At 32.9% G+C, this 21800-nt stretch overlaps 1 protein-coding gene across 2 annotated transcripts in view; it reads left to right on the forward strand.

Moving 5' to 3' along the window:
• LOC143079288 (uncharacterized) overlaps positions 1-20456 on the forward strand; it is a 130637-nt gene extending 110181 nt beyond the window's left edge. Inside the window, exons 8-10 of one of the 2 annotated variants that reach the window (XM_076254538.1) lie at positions 8901-9024; positions 13172-13281; positions 19806-20456. In XM_076254538.1, coding sequence (XP_076110653.1) covers positions 8901-9024; positions 13172-13281; positions 19806-19869 — 298 coding nt within the window. In that variant the 3' untranslated portion in view covers positions 19870-20456. The remainder of the gene's footprint in view (positions 1-8900; positions 9025-13171; positions 13282-19805) is intronic. The other variant, XM_076254546.1, reaches the window with a different exon arrangement.
• The last annotated feature ends 1344 nt before the right edge of the window (positions 20457-21800 follow it).

Below are 21800 nucleotides of genomic sequence, written 5' to 3' on the forward strand. Positions count from 1 at the left end.
TTCTAAAATCTGTAGCGCGAATTAATTATTTAGTAAAATATCATGCTAATAAAACACAACTTCTTGGATGTATCGATGACATCACAAAAAAATCTGTAAAACGGAAAACCATCAGATCTGCTAATACTCCATCCAGACTAAAACAAACAAAAGGATGAAGGCATTTCTCACCAACAGAACCCAAGTTATGGTTTGTAATGATATCAATCATTTGTATTTACTTAGACTAGATTATCTTTACATGTGCATCCAATCTTAGTACCGCCTACCAGATCGAACACATTTTAACTGATTCAATAATTGTAACTTGGGGATTTCTAGCAGTTTTTATAATCATGTCTTTGTGTATTATTAAAGTATTAGAAAGGATTCAGTTGATTATCAGTCATTTTATGAGTGTCAGATGTGGACAAATCGTGAATGGTTTAGACTATTGTTTGGCAAAGACATCAACACAACATAGATTGAAGCGTATTTGAAGCAGGCTCCTATACTTTTCCAGTTACAGAAAGATAGAAAAAAATGGCGTCAGACAATGGAGTTATACTTTGATGAGGCTACCAGCGAAGCAGAAGAAAATGATTTTGGGTACTGCTATTTTTCATGTTGCAAGTTGTACATTAGGGCAGACCATTTTTAAACCTAAAGCAGGTTTTATGTTAAATGAAGGTGGTGAAATGCAGTCATCTTGAAAAAAAAGTATGATGACAAATATTACAACACAGAGTTGTCACATGCCAATTTAACCTAAAACAGTGTGCAATACGTCATGCAAGTGGTGCATACATGGATCAACAAGATATACATGACATGGTTCAACGTTTTAAATGAGAATATTCAATTTCGTTTATCCAGAAACTGTTAACAAATACAACACATGAGTAGACCATTTTCAGAGATGGAAGAATTTATTTTATACTCAGGAAAAACGCATTTGACTAAATGGCTCAATTGGTAGGATAACAGACGTAATCATGTTATGGAAGCATTTCAATCTGTCTCTGCACCTTCAACAAATATAGCTGAAGCATCCAATGTCTCGATGAAGCTATCTGGAGGGACTGGTTTGAATATTGTTCAGTCTGCCATATTTGATATAAGTGAATACTTTAAGTTTGAAAAGAGCATAGCTGGATATTACCATAGGTATGTCAAATCCGGAACCAGACCTTCCAAAGCATTCAATACATATCAAATGGAGAAAAGAACTGTAAAAATATTGATGAATGAATGAATCACAACTAAATTAAAATGTAAAATTCCTTGGTATTCTTAGTCTAAATAGTACTAAAGACATCATAAAATGTACAAAAAATTAAAAACTTGTTCACTTGATCATAAATACTAAACCTAGTTAAATGTGAGATCAGAATTATTATCCCTGTTTACTAGCTACACATAACTTTACTTAACATTAGGGAGCTACCATATGATTTTTATGGGGGTGGGGGCTAGGATGAAATTTGAAAAAGGCAGGACAGGAGTTTTGAGTTAAAAAAAAGGCAGGATGAGCAACTTGGCAAAAAAAATGGCAGGATGAGCAACTTGGAAAAAAAGGCAGGATGACAATTTATGTAAAAAAAAGTCAGGATAAACTAAGAAAAAAAAGGCAGGACCGAAAAGAGTGAAAAATAAAAAGGCAGGACAGAGATTACAACTAAAAAACAATGCAGGACAAATTTTTTTATCCTAGCCCCCCCCCCCCTAAAAATCAAATGGTAGCTCCCTTACTTCACATGATATTTAGGTACGTCGTTGTTTTATTTATTCTTCCTGACGTCCTTAGTTGTGCTGATTGTTCATTTTATTCTTTCCCATTGTTTACAATTGTCGGTGTTATCTTAACTGCGAAGAATTTCTAGTAATCGTATGTCCATCATCTCTTTTAGCTGTTATTATCGTACAATTCCATTCAACTTTTTTGTATGGATTAGAGTTGTACGAAGTTGAAAGTCTATATTGTTTGCCTTACTTGACCATTACGGTGTCACCAATTTGCAAATTTGACAGCTCAGCATTTCTTCTTGTATCTGCATAGTCCTTCATTTCATCCTTTGTCCTCTCATCAGTTTCTCGAATTTCTTTGTCTTGATAGTTTGGTGTAATAGTTTGTAATTTGGTGTAGATATTCCTACCACATACACGTTTTGCTGGTGAAACTTCCGTTGTTGCGTGTTTTGTTGCTCCGTATAGTTACGAAGGAATGTAAAATTCCCTGTTTCCAATTTTGTTATTTCGATTCACACGTTGTTCAGGACGCTTATCTTTTTGTAAATATCTTGGTTGATTTCTCCGAAAAATTTCTCTTCTTGTGCATGGTCTCGAGTTTCTCTTCTTGTTCCCGATTTTGTTAGCTTGTTTTTCAGATAATTCTAGGGTTCTTGCTGGCGATAATAATTGTTCCAAAGTCATATCTTCTCTTAGAGCTTTGCTCCTCATTCTTCAGATTAACATCCTTGAACGATTTGAACCATGAAACTATGCAGACGACTTTATAATCTCTCTAGCATGTACATTTGTAATTAGTAGCTATGTTACAATATGTTAACATTAGTTACAGCACTTTTTATTGAACTCAATAAACATGAGTAGTTCTGATGTGTTTTGATGTATTTTATACATTCAAAAAATTATTGTTAATATTAACCAGGGACCGGCCGGTAACAAGACATTTTATTAAGAAAGGTCGTAAGTATTGAATTAAGGGGAAGATAAGATAATTCTAAGATTATTCAAAGAGTGTAAATCAAAGCTCCCTCAGGTTGTTCGTAGATCGGGCTTATTTCCCCCTTAAGTTGCATCGTAATAATTTTCAAGTTACGAGTTCTTAATAATTTTCCGGCGTCTACGTTTTTGGTTCCTCGCAAAGAAATTATAATTACCATAAATGAATCATAAAAACGTTTAATGAACGATAAAATGCGCATAACAATCAACTACCCATTTAACCTAAGGAAAACAATTCTGGCCTCAGACCACCATTATTCTTCCGGCCCTTTTATGATTTTTTTTTAAAATGCACCGCTTCAAACATGAAATTAATTTAACTGCTTGCAGACCATTATTATTTTCATAAAAATATGCTTGTCTCAGGACAATCAATCAGTGCTTTTTACTTTTGAGTGCCCTATTATTCACCAGGCCAATGGTAGTATTTGAATCTTGTATAAATGACGTAGGCTTATTTTTCTATCCTACTTTCATTTCGGTCAAATCACTACTAGAATGGTTTACTTTAATTTTATAAATTGTTATTTGGATGGAGAGTTGTCTCATTGGCACTCATACCACATCTCCCTATATTTTTTCACTTTAAACAATATTTTTTCAAGTTTCACATTTTGAAAGCCTTCTTACAAAAATAAAATCACAAAAATACTGAACTCCGAGGAAAATTCAAAACAGAAAGTACGTCCCTAACCAAATGGCAAATTCAAATGATAAAACACATCAAACGAATGGACGACACTTGTCTTATTCATGACTTGTTACAGGCATTTTCAAAGTGTAAGAAAATGATGGATTGAACCTGGGTTAAAGAGCTGAAATCTCACTTGTATTTATATGACATTCTTATCAAATTCCATTATATTGATAATGATGCGTGAACAAAACAGACACAATAGACAAAAAAGTCAAAAATAGGTATATAACAGCAACACGAAACCCACTAAAAACTGGGGATGATTTCAGATGAGAAGGGTAAGCAGATCCGGCTCCACGTGTGTCGCCCATCGTGTTGCTTATTATATTACGTAGCCGGTAAATAGTCTATTTCGTTAGTTCACATTCGTGAAAAAGGAATGGGACTGTAGTTACGACATAACGAACATATCCGATATCATCTGATAACGGATATTCCATATTGGTCAACCAACTCATGATGGCTTCCGTAAAATTTCAGAAGTGATGATTTAAACTTCATCATTTGGAACTCTTGGTTTAAAATTGAAAAAGGTCACAAATTTTTCCTTGCTTTTTATTTATCACTTCTCTCAACAAGCCAAAATTGTAATGATTTACACAATAAAGAGAAACGACCATCCTCCACACACATGGCCAAGCAAACACTGATATACAATTTCCTATTCAGATGAATTAATAATTAGAATAAAAAAGTTCTAAGGTTCGAGTATTACCTTTTTTAAGCACTTTATTCTATTATTAACAAGTGAATGTACAGCTAAGAGTAGTCGGGACCACTCTTACAAAAAAATATCAAGTGAAGCTATTGCGAATTGTTCTTGGTACACCCCTAATTTGCGAGGGCCCTCATGGGGTTTCTGATTATGTGATTACTTGGCCGTTTTTTTAATGATTATTTGATTATTAAGCCAAATATTTCATGATTATTTGATTACCTAGGACTGTATTTTTAGTTTATGATTATTTGATTACTAAAGATAAGCAAATATTTAATGATTATGTGATTATATTGGCAAAAAAAATGGTGATTATGTGATTACTAGGACCCCCCATGAGGGGCCTCATTTGCTAAGTTTGTTTTAAGAACACTAAATAACTGACCAAAATTTAAGAATGATTTTGTGTTACCGGAATTAGTAAAATCGCCTTAAGGTAGACGTAAGACTCGTTCTTAAATCATGCACTTTTTCAAAACATGAAGGGATTCCAATCATTCTAAGATAGGTCTGAAGTTCTGTCTTGTTACATTCTTAAATCTTAAGACGCCCTTTAGACGTTCGTAAGGCATAAGAATGTTTCTTGTTACCGGCCCCAGGGCTGGGATACTTTATAACAGACATCAATTTAAAGGTAGCATCTAGTTCCAGATCACACAACTTAAGGACAGGCTATAAAAAACAAAGAAGTCGTAAATTATAGGGCTTGTAATGAGAGATGATTAGGGAGAAATGAATGGGGAATCTCCAGTTTAAGGATAACAATTAGCTCAAAACCTTGAAGCAGTTTTCGTGAACTTTGGTGACTAGTTTATATATATTAGGATATTTAACCTACCCTTTGAAAATGTTTTTGAAGGACATTGAGGAGTTATGGAACTTTATTCTTTGAAAAAGCGACGGGCGTACATGTATCATTTGCTCATGGCGCAGCTATTTATTTGTTTTTTCATCTTGAGAGTGTTGTAACTTTTAACACCATTGACCATGAGTGATTCTTCTGAATATGTTGTGCCAGGCTTACGAAAAAGATCAGCATTACCTTTTTCATTGACGAACTCGTTACTTCTGCTGCACAGACTGGTCTTCTCCTTAACATGCGCTTGGTCTCTACGTTTCACCTTTGTTCTAAATTCTGCTTAACCCATTCTTCTGAATTGTCGTCCATATACTCCACGATGACATACCAGTCATACTTGTCAGCGATTCTTATGACCTTGTTACGCTCTGTCATGGCCTTATCCGACTCCCCAAGCATCTTTAAAGCAGCTTCTAAGGAACCCCTCTCGATGAACGATTTTACCTTGAAGATTCGTCAAGGCGAAGAGAAATGAAGGAATGTTGCTTGCTTTTATCTTCAAACTTAAATACAGCCCGTAACAGAGAAGTGATCGAATTGATGTTTCTTTACCGTCAAAATTAGCTACGTTATCGACAAACTTAATTGAGTAGTGACCGAACTATTGGTACTTTAACGTTAAACAGATTGACAATGCTGACAAACTTTCATGTGTCGATAATCAAGTTTAATACCGATAATATTGAAAATAATTCTAATAATATGAAACAAAATATGTCCATGCACCATTTCGATTGGGCGAAAAGTAGTCATTTCTTCAAAGTCAGAACAGAAAAAAAAAGATTTATGGAAGGACGTCTTGATAGTATTATTTCCTTTACAATTTTACCCAAAACTAAAAGAAATATACTGGTAAGCAATTAAAAAGGTGTTTGATAGGAATGAAGTCCTTTATTTTTTCGGACTACCATGTGTACCGTATGTGTGATGGATTTGAATTCAATCAATAACTTTGAAATGTTTTCTCATATGTATACACAAAAGGGAGGACTGGTATTTGTACTTCTGTTAGAATGTCTTCGTCCGTTTCACATGCCAAACTTTTTTCTAGTACAGTTTAAACGAAAAAAAATTCTATATCATGTCAAATTTAATTTGAGAGTTTTCCTTTAGCTACAAATGTAGCTCCATTTCTGATGGTGAAATAAAAATGAATGTCTCAGAAAGTGGTGAATTAGTTTCCATTAATGACAGATGAATCGGGCCAAGCTTAGTAACTTACAGTAAACAGACTACTGTAACATTGACGCACTCGTCGAACTGTTTAAAAGATTTGTTTATGACCAAAAATTTATATACAACTTCATTTATAAATTAATCTGAATTTCATAGCGCGTCGTCACAATAATGAAAGTTAAAAAAAAAATCTATCACCAGCAGATGTATACTTCTATAAAGAAAGTATTCTTGTGCAAAAGGGTATTTATTATGAAATGGTCCTAACTATAGAATAGATAGTTTACCACAGAAATCTTAAACGGAAGCTTCGACAATTTTAAACAGAAGAGATTTGAAAATAAATTTAACTTTAAATAAACACTGAAATAATTTTAATACCTCGAAGGTGTAAAGAATAAACCAACAATCTCAATCTTAAAAAGTGTCTTCATTGCACTAACCGACGAGTTCATGTTTACAGTAGAAACAGTGGATGTGACTCCAATAAATTCATTATCATTGTAGTCATGAATATTTATCGCTTATATTAAATTGATAAAGATTTTATCGAGGTCGCACCAACTGTTTCTACAGCTAAGATCAGTTACATGTAACATGATCTCTTGATTCGAACGACGAAGCCATTGTTTATGACAGAACACACATTCTAGATTATGTATTTTTGTTTCCGTCAGTTCGAAAGTATTTGATCATTTCAACTCCTTTGCATTTCATTATATGTGTCAAAGACATATGTTCGATTGAATAATGATTTCCTCGTAACAAATGATAGAAATTTCGGAGATCCCGTATTTGATCCTTTACCGTTAAAATGAAAATGCCAATGACAGAGGTTGATTATAAAAAATGTTTTACCGTGTTAAAAAACTTCGACTTAAACAATGAAAACTTACACGTCGGACATGAAATATTTTGTCGATGAAGAAAATTAAATTATGTCACTTCTGAAATAAGTTTGTCGATAATGTAACTTATTCTGACGGTAAAGAAACGCGAATTCGATCACTACTCTGTTACGGGCTGTATCTGGGTGTGGGTTGAGGAACGGTAGTGTTTTCTAAGGCTTGTGAACTTAGTTTTATGTTAATTTCGGAAACAATCTCCTTCTTCTGTCTGGATAAGGATGCATCTAGCTTTGTTGAAAATAAAGGAAAGTGCCTCGTCCGGAGAAAGTGCTCGTCACACCTGGGGACTACTCGACTAAGCATATCATGAACGTCAGGTCAGGTTCATGCGAGAATTATTCTCCGTCACTCATGGCTGTGTTTATTTATATAAAGGTCTCAAACCGAATTACTCTTATTACGCCAAGAAAAGTAAATACAAATATTTATTATACTATAATGATATAAATCTTCCTATCACAAGGGACAAAATAATATTGGGTATTAGAGAAATGAAAAATAATAAAGCATGTGGTGGAAATAGGGCTATAAATGAATATATAAAATACACTGTTGGTGTATTTTTACCATTTTATAAAAAAGTGTTTAACATGATGTTTGACACAGGTATAATACCTAGCAAATGGTTAATGGCAATATAAAACCAGTATACAAAAACATGAGAGATATATGAAATCCAAAAATTGTTAGTCTATTCTAAGTTGTATGAGTAAATAGCACTTTTGAATGAAAGAATTAAGATATTTGTCGAAAATTTTGATATTTTGGATGTAGGTCAATGTGGTTTTAGATCTGAATACAGTACCACTGACAATTTATTTACTTTGTCGGCTTTTTTTAATATTTTGAAACAAAAGGAAAAAAAGTTATAAGAAAAAAAAGTTATTTGCACCATTTATAGATTTCGAAAGAGCTTTGGATACCATTTGGCGTGATGGATTCTGGGTTAAGTTGCTCACTCAACATATATAAATGTGAAAATGTTTAATGTTATTATCATATGGAAATATTAAAACACATATCGTGTATAAAAATAATGTGTCGGACTATTTTATTTGTAACAAACGTGTCCGCCAATGTGAAAACTTGTCTCCTATATTATTTGCATTATATATACTTAAACGACTATAAGAACACTTTTTGGAAGACAAAAGTCTGCGGGGGCTTGAAAGCATTTTTGAAGAAATTGAATCCAAGCTTCAAATTCATTTAAAAAATGTTTGTTACCCTTTATGCAGACGACACAGTACCATTTGTAGAAAGTGCTGATGATTTACGGAAACAACTGAAAACTTTCAGTGAATACTGTAATGTTTGGAAGCTTAAAGTGAAATTTGGGGGCATGGTAATGTTGAAATAATAGAAAGAATCCATCTGAAATTTTGTAAACTTCTTTTAACACTGAAAAATTCCACACCTAGCTACATGGTATACGGAGAACTTTGTAGATATCCTTTAGACATTGATGATAAATTAAAAATAGTATCTTATTGGTGTGTATTAGTATCTGCTACTAGTAAGTTATCTTATATCTATACACTATTAAAACACTATTTTATAGACTTTGGTAATAAAGATATATATATATTTACTGTTTATGATAATTGTACATTTTTTGTGAGTAAAGTTCAAAATTTATTGAATGAATGTGGTTTTTCAAATATTTGGATTTCTCAATGTTTTGGAAATGATATATTGTTGAAAAATGCACTATAGTTGCGATAACAAGACCAATACAAACAGTTTTGTTATCTGCAAAATATGGGGAAAAATGATGTATATGTCTTGCTTAATGATCATGTTTATTGTTTCCAGACAAGGTAACCTAACACAGTCATTAGAGAACACCATTGATGCACAGTTAGGTATAAGCCTAAATATTACAGTCTCAGCAGTAACGCTTGTCACAACGACTACCACAGCTTCGTCCTCAACTCAGGTATTTATTCAACGACCATGAACCGTCTTGTGAAATTCTTTTAACAACTCATAATGTCCATTTGTCAAATATTTTGCGATATAGTGACTACAGAATGATGCAATGTATGTGTAATTTCCTTTAATAAAATTATCACGGATACCAGTCTTAAAAAATAGCCGATTAGTTTCACATTATTTTACTCTCCAAGAGGAAATGTTCCTTGTTTTACAGAGCTACCTATTGTATTTATTGTTAACTTGTTCTCGTCCTGAACATGCATGAAATAATTGCCACTGCACGTTAAGCAACCAACAATCAATCAATTCTTGTTTTATTTTTAAGTATCTACTTCTTCAATACATATGCGGAGTTTGGTGAAACACTTTCTTAACAAAATCGTTGTTCATGTACTATAAGTTAAGTTCTTTATCTTGTCCAAGTTTAATTTTGATGTATAAAAAATAAATACTTTCTTCATCATAACTATTAAATTTAACTTTAACTGGAATGTGTATTAAATATATTTTTTTAACTGGAATTTTATAATTGTCCTGTATTTATTCTTAAAAGGCATATTGAGAGGATTAGCAATGACTTCTTTCAAATTTACACAATATTCTTTTTGCTTCGCATCACGGTGCGGAGCTATTAGTTTCAGTCGAAATACAAGCCATCTTGAATAAATTACTTATCACGTATAGATTCTGATTGGTTGCATTATAATGAGGCTGAGATACAGCAACAGCTATTGGCTTAAATGAGATAAAGAATTACAGACTTTTATTGTCCAGAATAAGACATCAAATGCCGGAAAATTAACTATGTGTATTTCAGTTCAGATCAACTGTCATTAATTCGTGCTCGTTTTATTATGCATACATTTCACAGATAAATTCAATATTGAAATATCAATTATTAATACGTATTTAATTGCTTTGTTACTCTGCAATTTGCACGATTTTTGCTTTGCTAAACAATGTTCCTGTACAATGTTTACAAAAATGCATTATCTGTATTTTTTAACTTCTGACAATATAGGCACACCTCCAGAAAGGCACACCTCAAGAGCCGTGTCTAAATTTATAATTGTTTTAATTTTCAACAAGAAATTTATAAATTTTTTAAAGCGGCATGGGTGTATAACGCACCCTCTTAAAGTACATCTATTTTATATCAATTATAATCTAAAAATACCACATTGCCAATACTAAATTAACAACCACATAACCTTTAATAAGTGAGAGCGAAGCAGTCCATAGCTTTTTGTTTATTGTTAGATTAGGTCGCTAGGATATCGCTACAGGGTACAATACTCTTGACATATGTATACCAAGAATAAATATTTATGTTCTGTTATTGTCAATTGATTTCAACAACACAACAACCTCTTTTAGAACGGGTTTATGTTTTTAGTGAAAAGTCTTACTAGATACATGAAAGATTGAATTGAAATGAAATGTTCTACTGGCAGTTTTTTTTTGAAAAAACATTTTGCTTAAAAAGACATCTTCTGTTCGATAATGTTTATTCAAAAAGGACTTTCAAACGTTCAGAGGAGGCGTAATATTACGCTGATGGAAAATTTCCATTTTCATTTGAAACAAGAGGCTCTCAAGAGCCTGAATCGCTCACCTGAATTTTTTTGGTTTAATCTCTCATCAATGATTATTTTGGCTTTTCAATTTATTTAAATGTTCTTTGAATCGTCCTATTTTCTTCAAAAGCAAAAAAAAAATCATTTTCTCCTATGTTCTATTTTAGCCATAGGAGCTATGTTTCTTGACATACAAGGAAATGAAATATAAAATTTATACTAGATACTCTGAAACTCTGAAACTCATTTAGCCTAAGTTTAACTGAAATTGATACAGCAGTTTCATAAGAGAAGATTTTTTAAAGTAAGTCAACATGATGAACAAATTGTGAAAAAAGTCTTTAAAGGGCAATAACTCCTAAAGAGGTCAATTGACAATTTTGGTCAAATTGACTTATTTGTAGATCTTACTTTGCTTATCATATTTGCTGTTTACAGTTTATCTTTATCTATAATAATATTCAAGATAATGACCAAAAACTGCAAAATTTCATTAAAATTACCAATTAAGTGGCAGCAACCCAACAATTGGATGTTTGATTCATCTGAAAATTTCAGGGCTGATAGATATTGACCTAATGAACATTTTTACTCCATGTCAGATTTGCTCTTAATGCTTTCGTTTTTGAGATATAAGCCAAAAACTGCATTTGACCCCTATGTTCTATTTTAAGTAACGGCGGCCATGTTTTTTGACGGATCAAAAATCAAAGCACACACTTTGTGCAGGATAATCTAAGGAACAACCATGCTAAGTTTTAACCAAATCCATTCAGTAGTTTCAGAGGAGAAGATTTTTTAAAGTTAGCAAATATGATGAACAAATTGTGAAAAATTGTCATTGAAGGACAATAACCCCTTAAGGGGTCAATTGACAATTTTTGTCATATTAACTTATTTGTAGATCTTACTTTGCTGATCTTTTTTGCTGTTTACAGTTTATCTTTATCTATAATAATATTCAAGATAATGACCAAAAACTGCAAAATTTCCTTAAAATTACCAATTAAGTGGCAGCAACCCAACAATTGGATGTTTGATTCATCTGAAAATTTCAGGGCTGATAGATATTGACCTAATGAACATTTTTACTCCATGTCAGATTTGCTCTTAATGCTTTCGTTTTTGAGATATAAGCCAAAAACTGCATTTGACCCCTATGTTCTATTTTAAGTAACGGCGGCCATGTTTTTTGACGGATCAAAAATCAAAGCACACACTTTGTGCAGGATAATCTAAGGAACAACCATGCTAAGTTTTAATCAAATCCATTCAGTAGTTTCAGAGGAGAAGATTTTTTAAAGTTAGCAAATATGATGAACAAATTGTGAAAAATTGTCATTAAAGGACAATAACCCCTTAAGGGGTCAATTGACAATTTTGGTCATATTAACTTATTTGTAGATCTTACTTTGCTGATCTTTTTTGCTGTTTACAGTTTATCTTTATCTATAAGAATATTCAAGATAATGACCAAAAACTGCAAAATTTCCTTAAAATTACCAATTAAGTGGCAGCAACCCAACAATGGTTTGTTTGATTCATCTGAAAATTTCAGGGCTGATAGATCTTGACCTAATGAACATTTTTACCCCATGTCAGATTTGCTCTAAATGCTTTCGTTTTTGAGATATAAGCCAAAAACTGCATTTGACCCCTATATTCTATTTTATGTAACGGCGGCCATGTTTTTTGACGGATCAAAAATCGAAGCGCACATTTTGTGCAGGATATACTAAGGAACAATCATGTTAAGTTTCATTCAAATCCATTCAGTAGTTTCAGAGGAGAAGATGTTTGAAAAATTGTTAACGACGACAGACGACGACGACGACGACGACGACGACGGACGCCAAGTGATGAGAAAAGCTCACATGGCCTTTTAGGCCAGGTGAGCTAAAAAAGCGAAATGAACTAGGTTTAAACTCTTAAGAGCAGTTGTCTTTATCAAAGATGAAACTATGGTAGCATTCCCTAGCTTGAAATTAAGATTTTACATTTACTTAAGAAGGCAAATACTGTTAATCATATCACCCGAAATTTTCAAGAGCATAATATGTTTCCGGTTGGTTTTTTTCATCTCGTGTGAACGTAAAACATCTTCCCTTTTAAAAAAATGTTAAATCTGAATTTCAAGCCATGAAATGCTAAACGCCACCGCATTTTTGCGCCTGTCCCCAGTCAGGAGCCTCTGGCCTTTATTAGTCTTGTATGATTTTTAATTTTAGTTTCTTGTGTATAATTCGGAGTTTAGTATGACGTTAAACACTGAACTAGTATACATATTTGTTATGGGGCTATCTGAAGGACTCCTCCGGGTGCGGGAGTTTCTTGCTGCATTGAAGACTCATTGGTGGCCTTCGGCTGTTGTCTGCTCTATGGCCGGGTTGTTGTCTCTTTGACACATTCCCCAGTTCCATTTTCAATTTTAAAATAATTTCTACGAAGAGGAGTGAGGTCATTACATGTTTTTGGTATAAACTCCATGTTAAATTTCTGAGTGTGGTACATATACATAATTTGGTGAACATGTAAACATTTCTTAATTTGATATTTTGTTTTACATTTAAGGGAATTGTAGAGAGCAATGATACAGAGCCTTGGGTGATAGGAGTGGCAGTAGTTGGAGCTTTACTTAGTTTAATTCTTATTATCTTAGGTTTAGCTCTTATATTCAGATTGTAAGTAATAAATCATGTCTATTTGCACATAAAGCGTCTAGTATCACAGTAGCTGAAGTCTATATTGCAACGATTTGCCATTTAATAAACTTTCTATCAGGTAAAAGTAAGGAAATTAAAAGTCAATAATTTTGAAAGAGGTCAATTGGAGTTGATCATAATATAAAATCCCTAGGTGTTGTGAAGTCCTTGTTACACAACCATTTGAAATTGAACTATTTTGTAATATAAAAACTCACAGTACTTTCTTGATTATTTATTCCATCAATATTAACATCGATACATATACAATAACATTATTTTTTATTAAGCTCTTCTGGCTTTGTATAGTAAATATAACACAATGAAAGGAGCGCATAAAACAATGAAAGGAGCGCATTTTGACAATGAAAGGAGCGCATTTAACAATGACAGGATCATATAAAACAAATGATGGAGTTGTAAACAATTAACGGAGTAATAATTTGAAATACATAATCACGCTTCGCAACATTAGGTATAAATAATAAATATGGGCTATGGTTATACTTGATATCATGAAATATTCATAAATTATAGTTAATAAACGGTTAATACTAGGCATTCTAGTTAATTAGTACACTGTTGAAAGATTTCAATTCATTGGTGATCATGTACATGCATATATCTGAATTATTCTATGCATAATAATAAATGCAAATAAATTATGGAGAAATAAAAAAAAACGTGTATACACACACCTAGAGGAAATGAGGGAAATAGAGCTGGGGATGTGCACATTTTCACCTTTATATATGAAATGTACACAAATTATTTTTCCTACCAGGACACTATTGGTTTACTAGAAAATGTTTTAGAGGTATTGAACTTATGATAAATAAAACCCTCTGATCAATGAGAGAAAAAGCATTTTAAAATCGGATAAACGTTCCCGATTTGCAAGAATGAATTGGCAATTGTCTTATGTACTAAATTAAATATGACCGTGCTGTGTTTCTTAACAAACTATGTTTGTCTTCTTAAGTAGATGTGTTTCGTCTCTCATTTTAATTTCTAACCCTATGATAAAAATTGATTTCGTGTGCCGTAGAAGATGCTTTTTCAAAATTGTTTGAATTTTAGTTTACTCAGTTTTAAAATGTGACACGGACGACTCGGCAGCAGAAATGTCTTTTTGTACAAGTGCAGAGATGCCTGTTTTGTAATTTTTCATACTTAGTAATTAAAAATGTGTGTATACGTTCTTTTGTTGTTTTTGTCTGGTTCTTCTACTGGTAGGTTAAATATCATCTTTTTCGTGTATTTCAAGTAGGCATTACTCATTTCTCTTTGTAATGTTCTTTTCAAGTTTGTTCATTTGTTCCTATTTTTGCTCTTTGTATGTCAGTCATAATTTTGAAGTTGTTATCAACCCAGGGCAGGTTTTTTTCTGTTCAAGATTGTCTTCATGGGAATGTTTTTTTACTGATGTAAGTAGTCTGTCAGTGAATGTTTTCCAGATGTCATCAGTTGACGAACTATGGTAATGGTCTTTATTATCGTGTGTGAGTTTGTATAAGAATCTATGCTTTGTATGTCTGTTAATATGAGACCAGGAGTTCTGTCTCCTTTTGTAGGTTTTTTTACTATCTGACAGTCTGTTCTAGTTAATGTTCTTCAATGAGATTAAGAAGTTGTTCATGGTGCATGGGATATCCCAGTTTATATGATTGTTGATTTTGCATTTTGGTTGATACGATCTCGTGAGATTTTAAGTTGTTCTATAGATGTGTCTTTATCAGATGAAGGTTGATAGTAAATACCAATAATTAACTTAAAGGCATTTGTCATGTTTATGTGTACCCATATGGATTTAGAGTCTGTTTGTAGATCTCTGAGTTCTTCGGATAGTAAGTTTGTTGTTACTGCAACGAGTACACACCCATAGCTAAGAGTGATGGTGCCTGGAGGTCGGTCTTTCCTGTATACAGTATAGTCTATCATTTGGAACATTCAGATGCTAATATATCTTTATTGAGCCAGTTTTCAGTGCTAATGGTGATGTCAGGTTTAGTAGATTTCTGCAATTCTTGTTGTTTACTTTTAATAAATTGAAAATTGATGTTCAATATTTTAAGAGGTGTTTCTTTCTTACAACAGGTTCGCTTGAATACCTGTTTTGTAGGTGTTAATGATGCTGCAGGTTGTAAATTTTCCACTTATTAGTCTCCTAGGGGTCAAATGAATTAGATGCTTGAAGTAATGATAGGTAAAATATTGATGATGAAAAATTGGCATTCCACATTGTATACAATGTCAGGATAATTTGAAGAGTCCAAGCATTTGCAGTTTAGGGATGACATGCCTTGTCTTAGAAAATAATGTGGGTCGTTTACTATGACATCAGATACACCTGGTTCATATTTCAAAGCTTCAATAAGTAATTCCAACACAAGGATTAAATATATTAAAGATAAGGAGACAAGGGATAACCTTTCCATCTCCCTTACCAAAGTTGAACATGCTGATAACTTTCCAGTTGTGTAACTGTACTGGTAATGTCTGTATAAATTTGTTTAACTTTTTTACATAGTATGGGGTCAAACCCATAAAAATCATAACGTTTTTTTTCAATAATGCACCTGTCGAAGGCCTTTTCAAAGTCAACCAGAAATAATAATCCTGGAATACCCTTTTCATTTAATTTATCTATCAAATCTACAATAATTAAAACATTTCCCAAATTGAATGTATCTTCCAATTAAGATACGTGTTTGTCTGACTTATAATATTTTGCAGAAAAAGGTTTCCATCTATTTGTTATACAAGCAGATGCTAATTTATAGTCAACACAAAGTAAAGTAATTGGACGCCAATTTATGATGAAATGTTTTTGCTTTTTATTCCTTTGGTAGATAACTATAAGCCCTTGTCGGTGACTTATTCAGAATTTTCTTTTTTCAAGCCTCTGTTTCAGGCTATCGACAAGTTGAAATTGTATGTCTTTTTTTCTATATGGATTTCTGCAGGGAAAAAAATTATCGATGCCTGGTGATTTTAATTTTTTCTTATTTTTATGGGCAAAAATTGTATTTTTTTAAGGTAGTTTGACTCTCACATGGGTCTCTTTTCTGCCAGGTTTAGTAAGAAGGATTCATATTTATGCATGTAGCCGATTATTCTCATTTCTCCCCTTTAATTTGTTAAATTTTTAAGATCTGGTTCAGCCTTTTCAATATCGAATCTCATTTCATCTGTTTATTTTAAACAAAGAGTTTGTTTAATTTTTCTAACTTTTCTAAAAGCATATTCTTTATCTTGTCTTTTTTCTCTTCTCTGAAGAGCAGAAAATGGCTGTGCACTTATTTTCATCCAAACAATCTCCAAAAGAAGTTGATTATCAAATTTGTGCATCAAGGTTTATAAGATCTTCTTTTTAGTTCAAATCATATTCAGATGTTAGCTTTATAAATAATGCTTGACTGTTTTAATATAATCAATTCCCTTCAATAAATTTGTGTTTAATTTTCCGGTCATTTTTACCCTGATCTAATTAATAAATCTTCGAAACGTCAATTATAATTCGAATTGCAATTCGCGTCACATTTGCTTTACTGTCCTAACGACGTTAACATTTAATTAGTATTAACAAAAGCGTATTTATAATTCAAATTGGATAATTCGATTTATCCAATTCGAATCAATTCGAATTTAAAAAAGAAGAATGTTTGAACGCAATTAGCGAATTCAATTCGCATTCGATTCGAATTAAATGTACGTGTAAACAAGGCATCAGCTCAATCTTCACTGGTGAGTGATCAGATTTATAGCTAGTCCAAAAATCTGATGTCACAACAATCGGCTCTTTGTCAGAGGAAACACAAAAATAATTAAGACGTCCTTGTTTTTCATGATAGAATTTAGTGTGGACCAATAAAAGATCATGTATTATCTCATCTGCCTGCATCCAGTTGAATATGATACAAAATATGACTCTTTGATGAAAAATACCACTTCTTCGTTATAAGGTCTCTTGTTCGTCTATTTTAACTGTCATTTCCGCAATCTTTCAACTTTTTATGCAAATAAATCAAAATCTAGGGTTTTTTGCGCCTGTCCCAAATCAGGAGCCTCTGGCCTTTGTTAGTCTTGTATTATTTTAATTTTAGTTTCTTGTGCACAATTTGGAAATTAGTATGGCGTTCATTATCACTGAACTAGTATATATTTGTTTAGGGGCCAGCTGAAGGACGCCTCCGGGTGCGGTAATTTCTCGCTACATTGAAGATCTGTTGGTGACCTTCTGCTGTTGTTTTTTTTTATATGGTCGGGTTGTTGTCTCTTTGGCACATTCCCCATTTCCATTCTCAATTTTAACTTTCACACATCTATGCAAGAAATGTGATAATGGTACGAATTTACGGTTTAAGAATGTTATAATATTTCTACAGTTATGTATTTCCAGATTTATCTATGATTTTACTCATTGGATCTTTTTATCGTTGAAAACGGCATCGAAAATCATCCCTTTATCCTTGATTGCTATAACACGCTTTAGAGGGTAGTTATTCAGTTCAAGCTGTCTCAACCGTCCAAGGGCTGTATAGCCAGTCAAGGTCGTTAAAATCTTCCATTTGCTGTTCAAGTTATCATTTGTACCGTAGACAGCAGACAGTGAACACCGAAAAGGTTGGAAAGGAAGTAGTTTACAGCGGACAGCAGGTTTAGTTTGAGTGCAGTGAAGTGCTTGGGACCTGCGGGCAGAATATAGAAAGGCTGAGACTGTTGGTTAGGTACATAAAGGCAACAGTAGTATACCACTGTTCAAAACTCATAAATCCATGGACAAAAAACAAAATCGGGGTAACAAACTAAAACTGAGGGAAACGCATTAAATATAAGAGGAAAACAACGACACAACATTAAAATGTATAACACACAGAAACGGACTAAGCATTAGACAAAATCCAATGAGAATAACAAATATAACATCAAAACCAAATACATGAATTTGGGATAGACAAGTACCTTGACACGTCTTATAGTAATGTGATTGTCCAAACAGGGCTGGTGCTAAAGTTTTGCGTCTCACATCTCTCAATATTGCAGTGAGTGTTTGCTGATATACCATGCCTTAGTGCTACCCTGTTGTTCCGACAGTTATATAGACATGTTCTTAATCAGGTTTAATACGAAAGTTTATATAGTTCAAATTTTTTTCATACATTAGTAGTACTAGGTAACATTCATGTAGGGTTCAGCCCAGTTCCGTTCATCATAGTTTCAAACTTGTTTTATACATTTAGGTTTCAGCCCAGTTCCAAACATTTGGTTAAAAACTGTTTCAATTTACCAGGATCGGGGTTAAGTTAATAGGTGTTGAAATTCGTGTTATATTTGGTAGTGATAGCATAAACTATTTGACTTTAAAAAAATTTAATTGCTTTTCAAATCCCAGGAAACTGGTACGAACCCGATGATAACAATTAATAAAAGGTCCCCGCCCGGTTACACGTTACAATAATAAATGAGTATGTAAAGCATTCCAGCTCAATGATTTAAATAAAAGTCTAATGACTTTGTAAAGAAACCAATAAGTCCTTACATAAAACTTAAACTGACACCATGCCTCAGAGAATGACAAAAAATACTGTCTTTTTAGTGAATACTTTGTTGTTACTGCTTGAAAAATAAATTGCAAGCTCACAGGAGCATTGTGCAGCTTTCCATGTAGGTCGTAGTAACGTCGCTTTGAGATCGTAACGCAAACAAAATTGTTTATTTCTTCATTCTAGGGCCATAAAAAAGGCCCTAACTCTACCTACCCAGAAACACTTTCTCTTTGTTGAAATAAAAAAAAAGGCATACCTACCTACCAAACTCTCTACCTTTGGGTAGGGTTTGGGCAAACCAAAATATTTTAAGTATGGCCTAGTTAATAATTAATCCATAAAATCTTTTGCAAAATGATGAGTGAAAACTTACATTGATACCTGTTAACCGGAAACTTATATGAAGTGGAAGTAGTCATTTTTTCATTATTTAATGGTAAAGTACCTAGAAACTATATATGTTTTGTAACGGGAATACATTTGATACCGGAAGAGACAATTTATGTAATTTTCTAAAATGTAAAAACAATAAGCGATGCATGCAGTTGCATGCAGTTGTATCATTGCCTAAATGTAACCATGCCACAAATAAATGGACGATTATTCATTTGTTCGACTTAGGAATTTGTTCTTCTATCGGCAAGTTTGTTCCAAATACTCAAAATTTCCATCTAAAGATATTCTTTGAATCATACTAATCAGTATCAGAGTTATATGATACTGACCAGTAGCTGTTGCTATTAACGGTGAGCGATAAAGCAAAAGTATACCCACATAATGAGTATGTCATTGATTCCATAGACCAAATGTAGTAATAGTTATCAAAAGTACCAGGATTACGGTCTAAATGTTTGCAACACATTTCTACGATTTGTAATTTTTGTTTTAGCTATTTTTTAAACATAACGTGTCAATATTTACGTGAATAATTTATTTCTTTACATTATATTGTAGGAAAATGAAAACAAAAGTGGCACCATTACAGGAATGCAACAGAGAAGAAGAGGATATTAATTAATATACCAGAGATGTTTTTAGATTGTTTATTTCCAGGATAAATACGACTTTTTTGTAAAGCATTATCTCATCTCAATAGCTACACTTTTAGGACATGGAGATTGCTCATCAGTTTTCACGATGATTTTAGATTTATTTAAGATTGAAGATTGAAGTATTCATATGTTTTGTAACAATAATTTTGTTTTTGGTCCATCCACACCAAGATGCACAGAGTCTTTGATTTTACACAAAGTTTTGAATTTTAAAGCAGCAAAAGCAACTAATTTATATTATCTTACCTCCTATACATTTCTAGGAATATGATTGGTTAAAAGCGTCCTCGTGGAAACCGTGTATATTTAATATTAGGTTAGTTAGGAGGCGGGGCTTATTTCATACACGGTTAGTAGTGGAGTTACGTCCCTTTTTATTCCGTATAAGGTAATAAGGAGGCGGGGCTTATTTCATACACGGTTAGTCGTGGTGTTACGTCCCTTTAGAAAAACAAAACAGTACTGAGAAAAAATCTTAAAGGTTTCAACAGACAAAGAAAGTGATGATACAGTGAAATAAATTCATAAAACACATTAAAATCTAACAAGTTGTCATTGTTGTCATCTGTTTTTGTAGGATCAAAGGAAGAAGTTTCTTAATCATGTTAATGCTAACTGTATTGAAGACTTGCTCAATTTGATAGGTCACTAGTCTAAATTTTACACGTTAAGAAAGTCGATAAGATAAATTCGTTACATAGTGTGCTAGTGACGTAATACGGTATACATGGAATTTACTGACCCAAAATAAATACCGTATTAGGTCAAGGCACACTATCCACTATGTAACTATTAATACACCCAGACATGAATATGTGCATAGTTTAAATACTGACTGACTTTAAAAACGCAACACTCATTTTGTAGATTTTTTTTTACCAAATCATGTTTGATCCTCATACAACTAATATTCATACTTGTCATACTTCTTTCTCTTTCGATAAAATCAACATCTGACTTACCTGTCGTTATTGAACATACCGGATTATTGAGATCGCACGAATTTCAGAAAGCGAAATAACGAACCAATTAAAGATATTTTCATTTTATTTTCTTTGTGAAACAGTTCTTTCGATCCTTGGCCACACTTAAATCAGTTAAAAAATGTTGCATCTCCATATTGTCAAGACTTAGGAATAAAAAAAACTGAATCAACCCATTAGAATACTGCAAACAGAAAAACATGAACGTGCTGCAACCAGACAATTTGACATCAGAAACTCGACTTACTGTCCTTCCAACTATGATACAGAAGACGGGATTTGTTGTAGACCATCAATGACCAGATCAACAAGTATTGACAATGCAACGTCAATAGAACTTGATAACGCAACGTTTTTTGCGAGACAGGTATAAGGCCGCAACGTCAATTACTAATCAAATTGTTGAATGCCATTTTGTACAGATTTATGCCATAAATTTTTCCATTAACTGAACTACCAGAAAAACATTTAAAGCCTTAAAGTTTCAACCGCATAATTGCCAAAAAAAATGGTTGGAACAACGGCACAATCAAAAGGTGCAAAACAGAACCCACAACGTGCCGAACAGAATTGGTTAACCTTTCTAACAATCATTTTGGCGTTTGTTACATGCAGTCATTGCTTTTGACGGTGACACGTTCATTAGTAAGGGGAAACCCAGGGTTTTAGTGTATACAACAATATTTGAAAATTGAAAATGACGAAATCAATTCAACTTTCGAACTGGCATTTTTTGTTAAACATTGAAGTAATGAAAGAACTTTCTGTTCATAAGTTTGTTTACAAAAAGATGCATATTTAAAAAAGGGAATTAAAAAGAATAATCTAGTGTTGCGTTTCTAAAGTCGGTCAGTATTTTTGGATTATGTTACGATCTAGACTATTTAGTCGATGCGTCTACACGTACACACTAG

This window comes from Mytilus galloprovincialis, chromosome 1 (assembly GCF_965363235.1).
Source record: "Mytilus galloprovincialis chromosome 1, xbMytGall1.hap1.1, whole genome shotgun sequence".
NCBI lineage: Eukaryota > Metazoa > Mollusca > Bivalvia > Mytilida > Mytilidae > Mytilus > Mytilus galloprovincialis.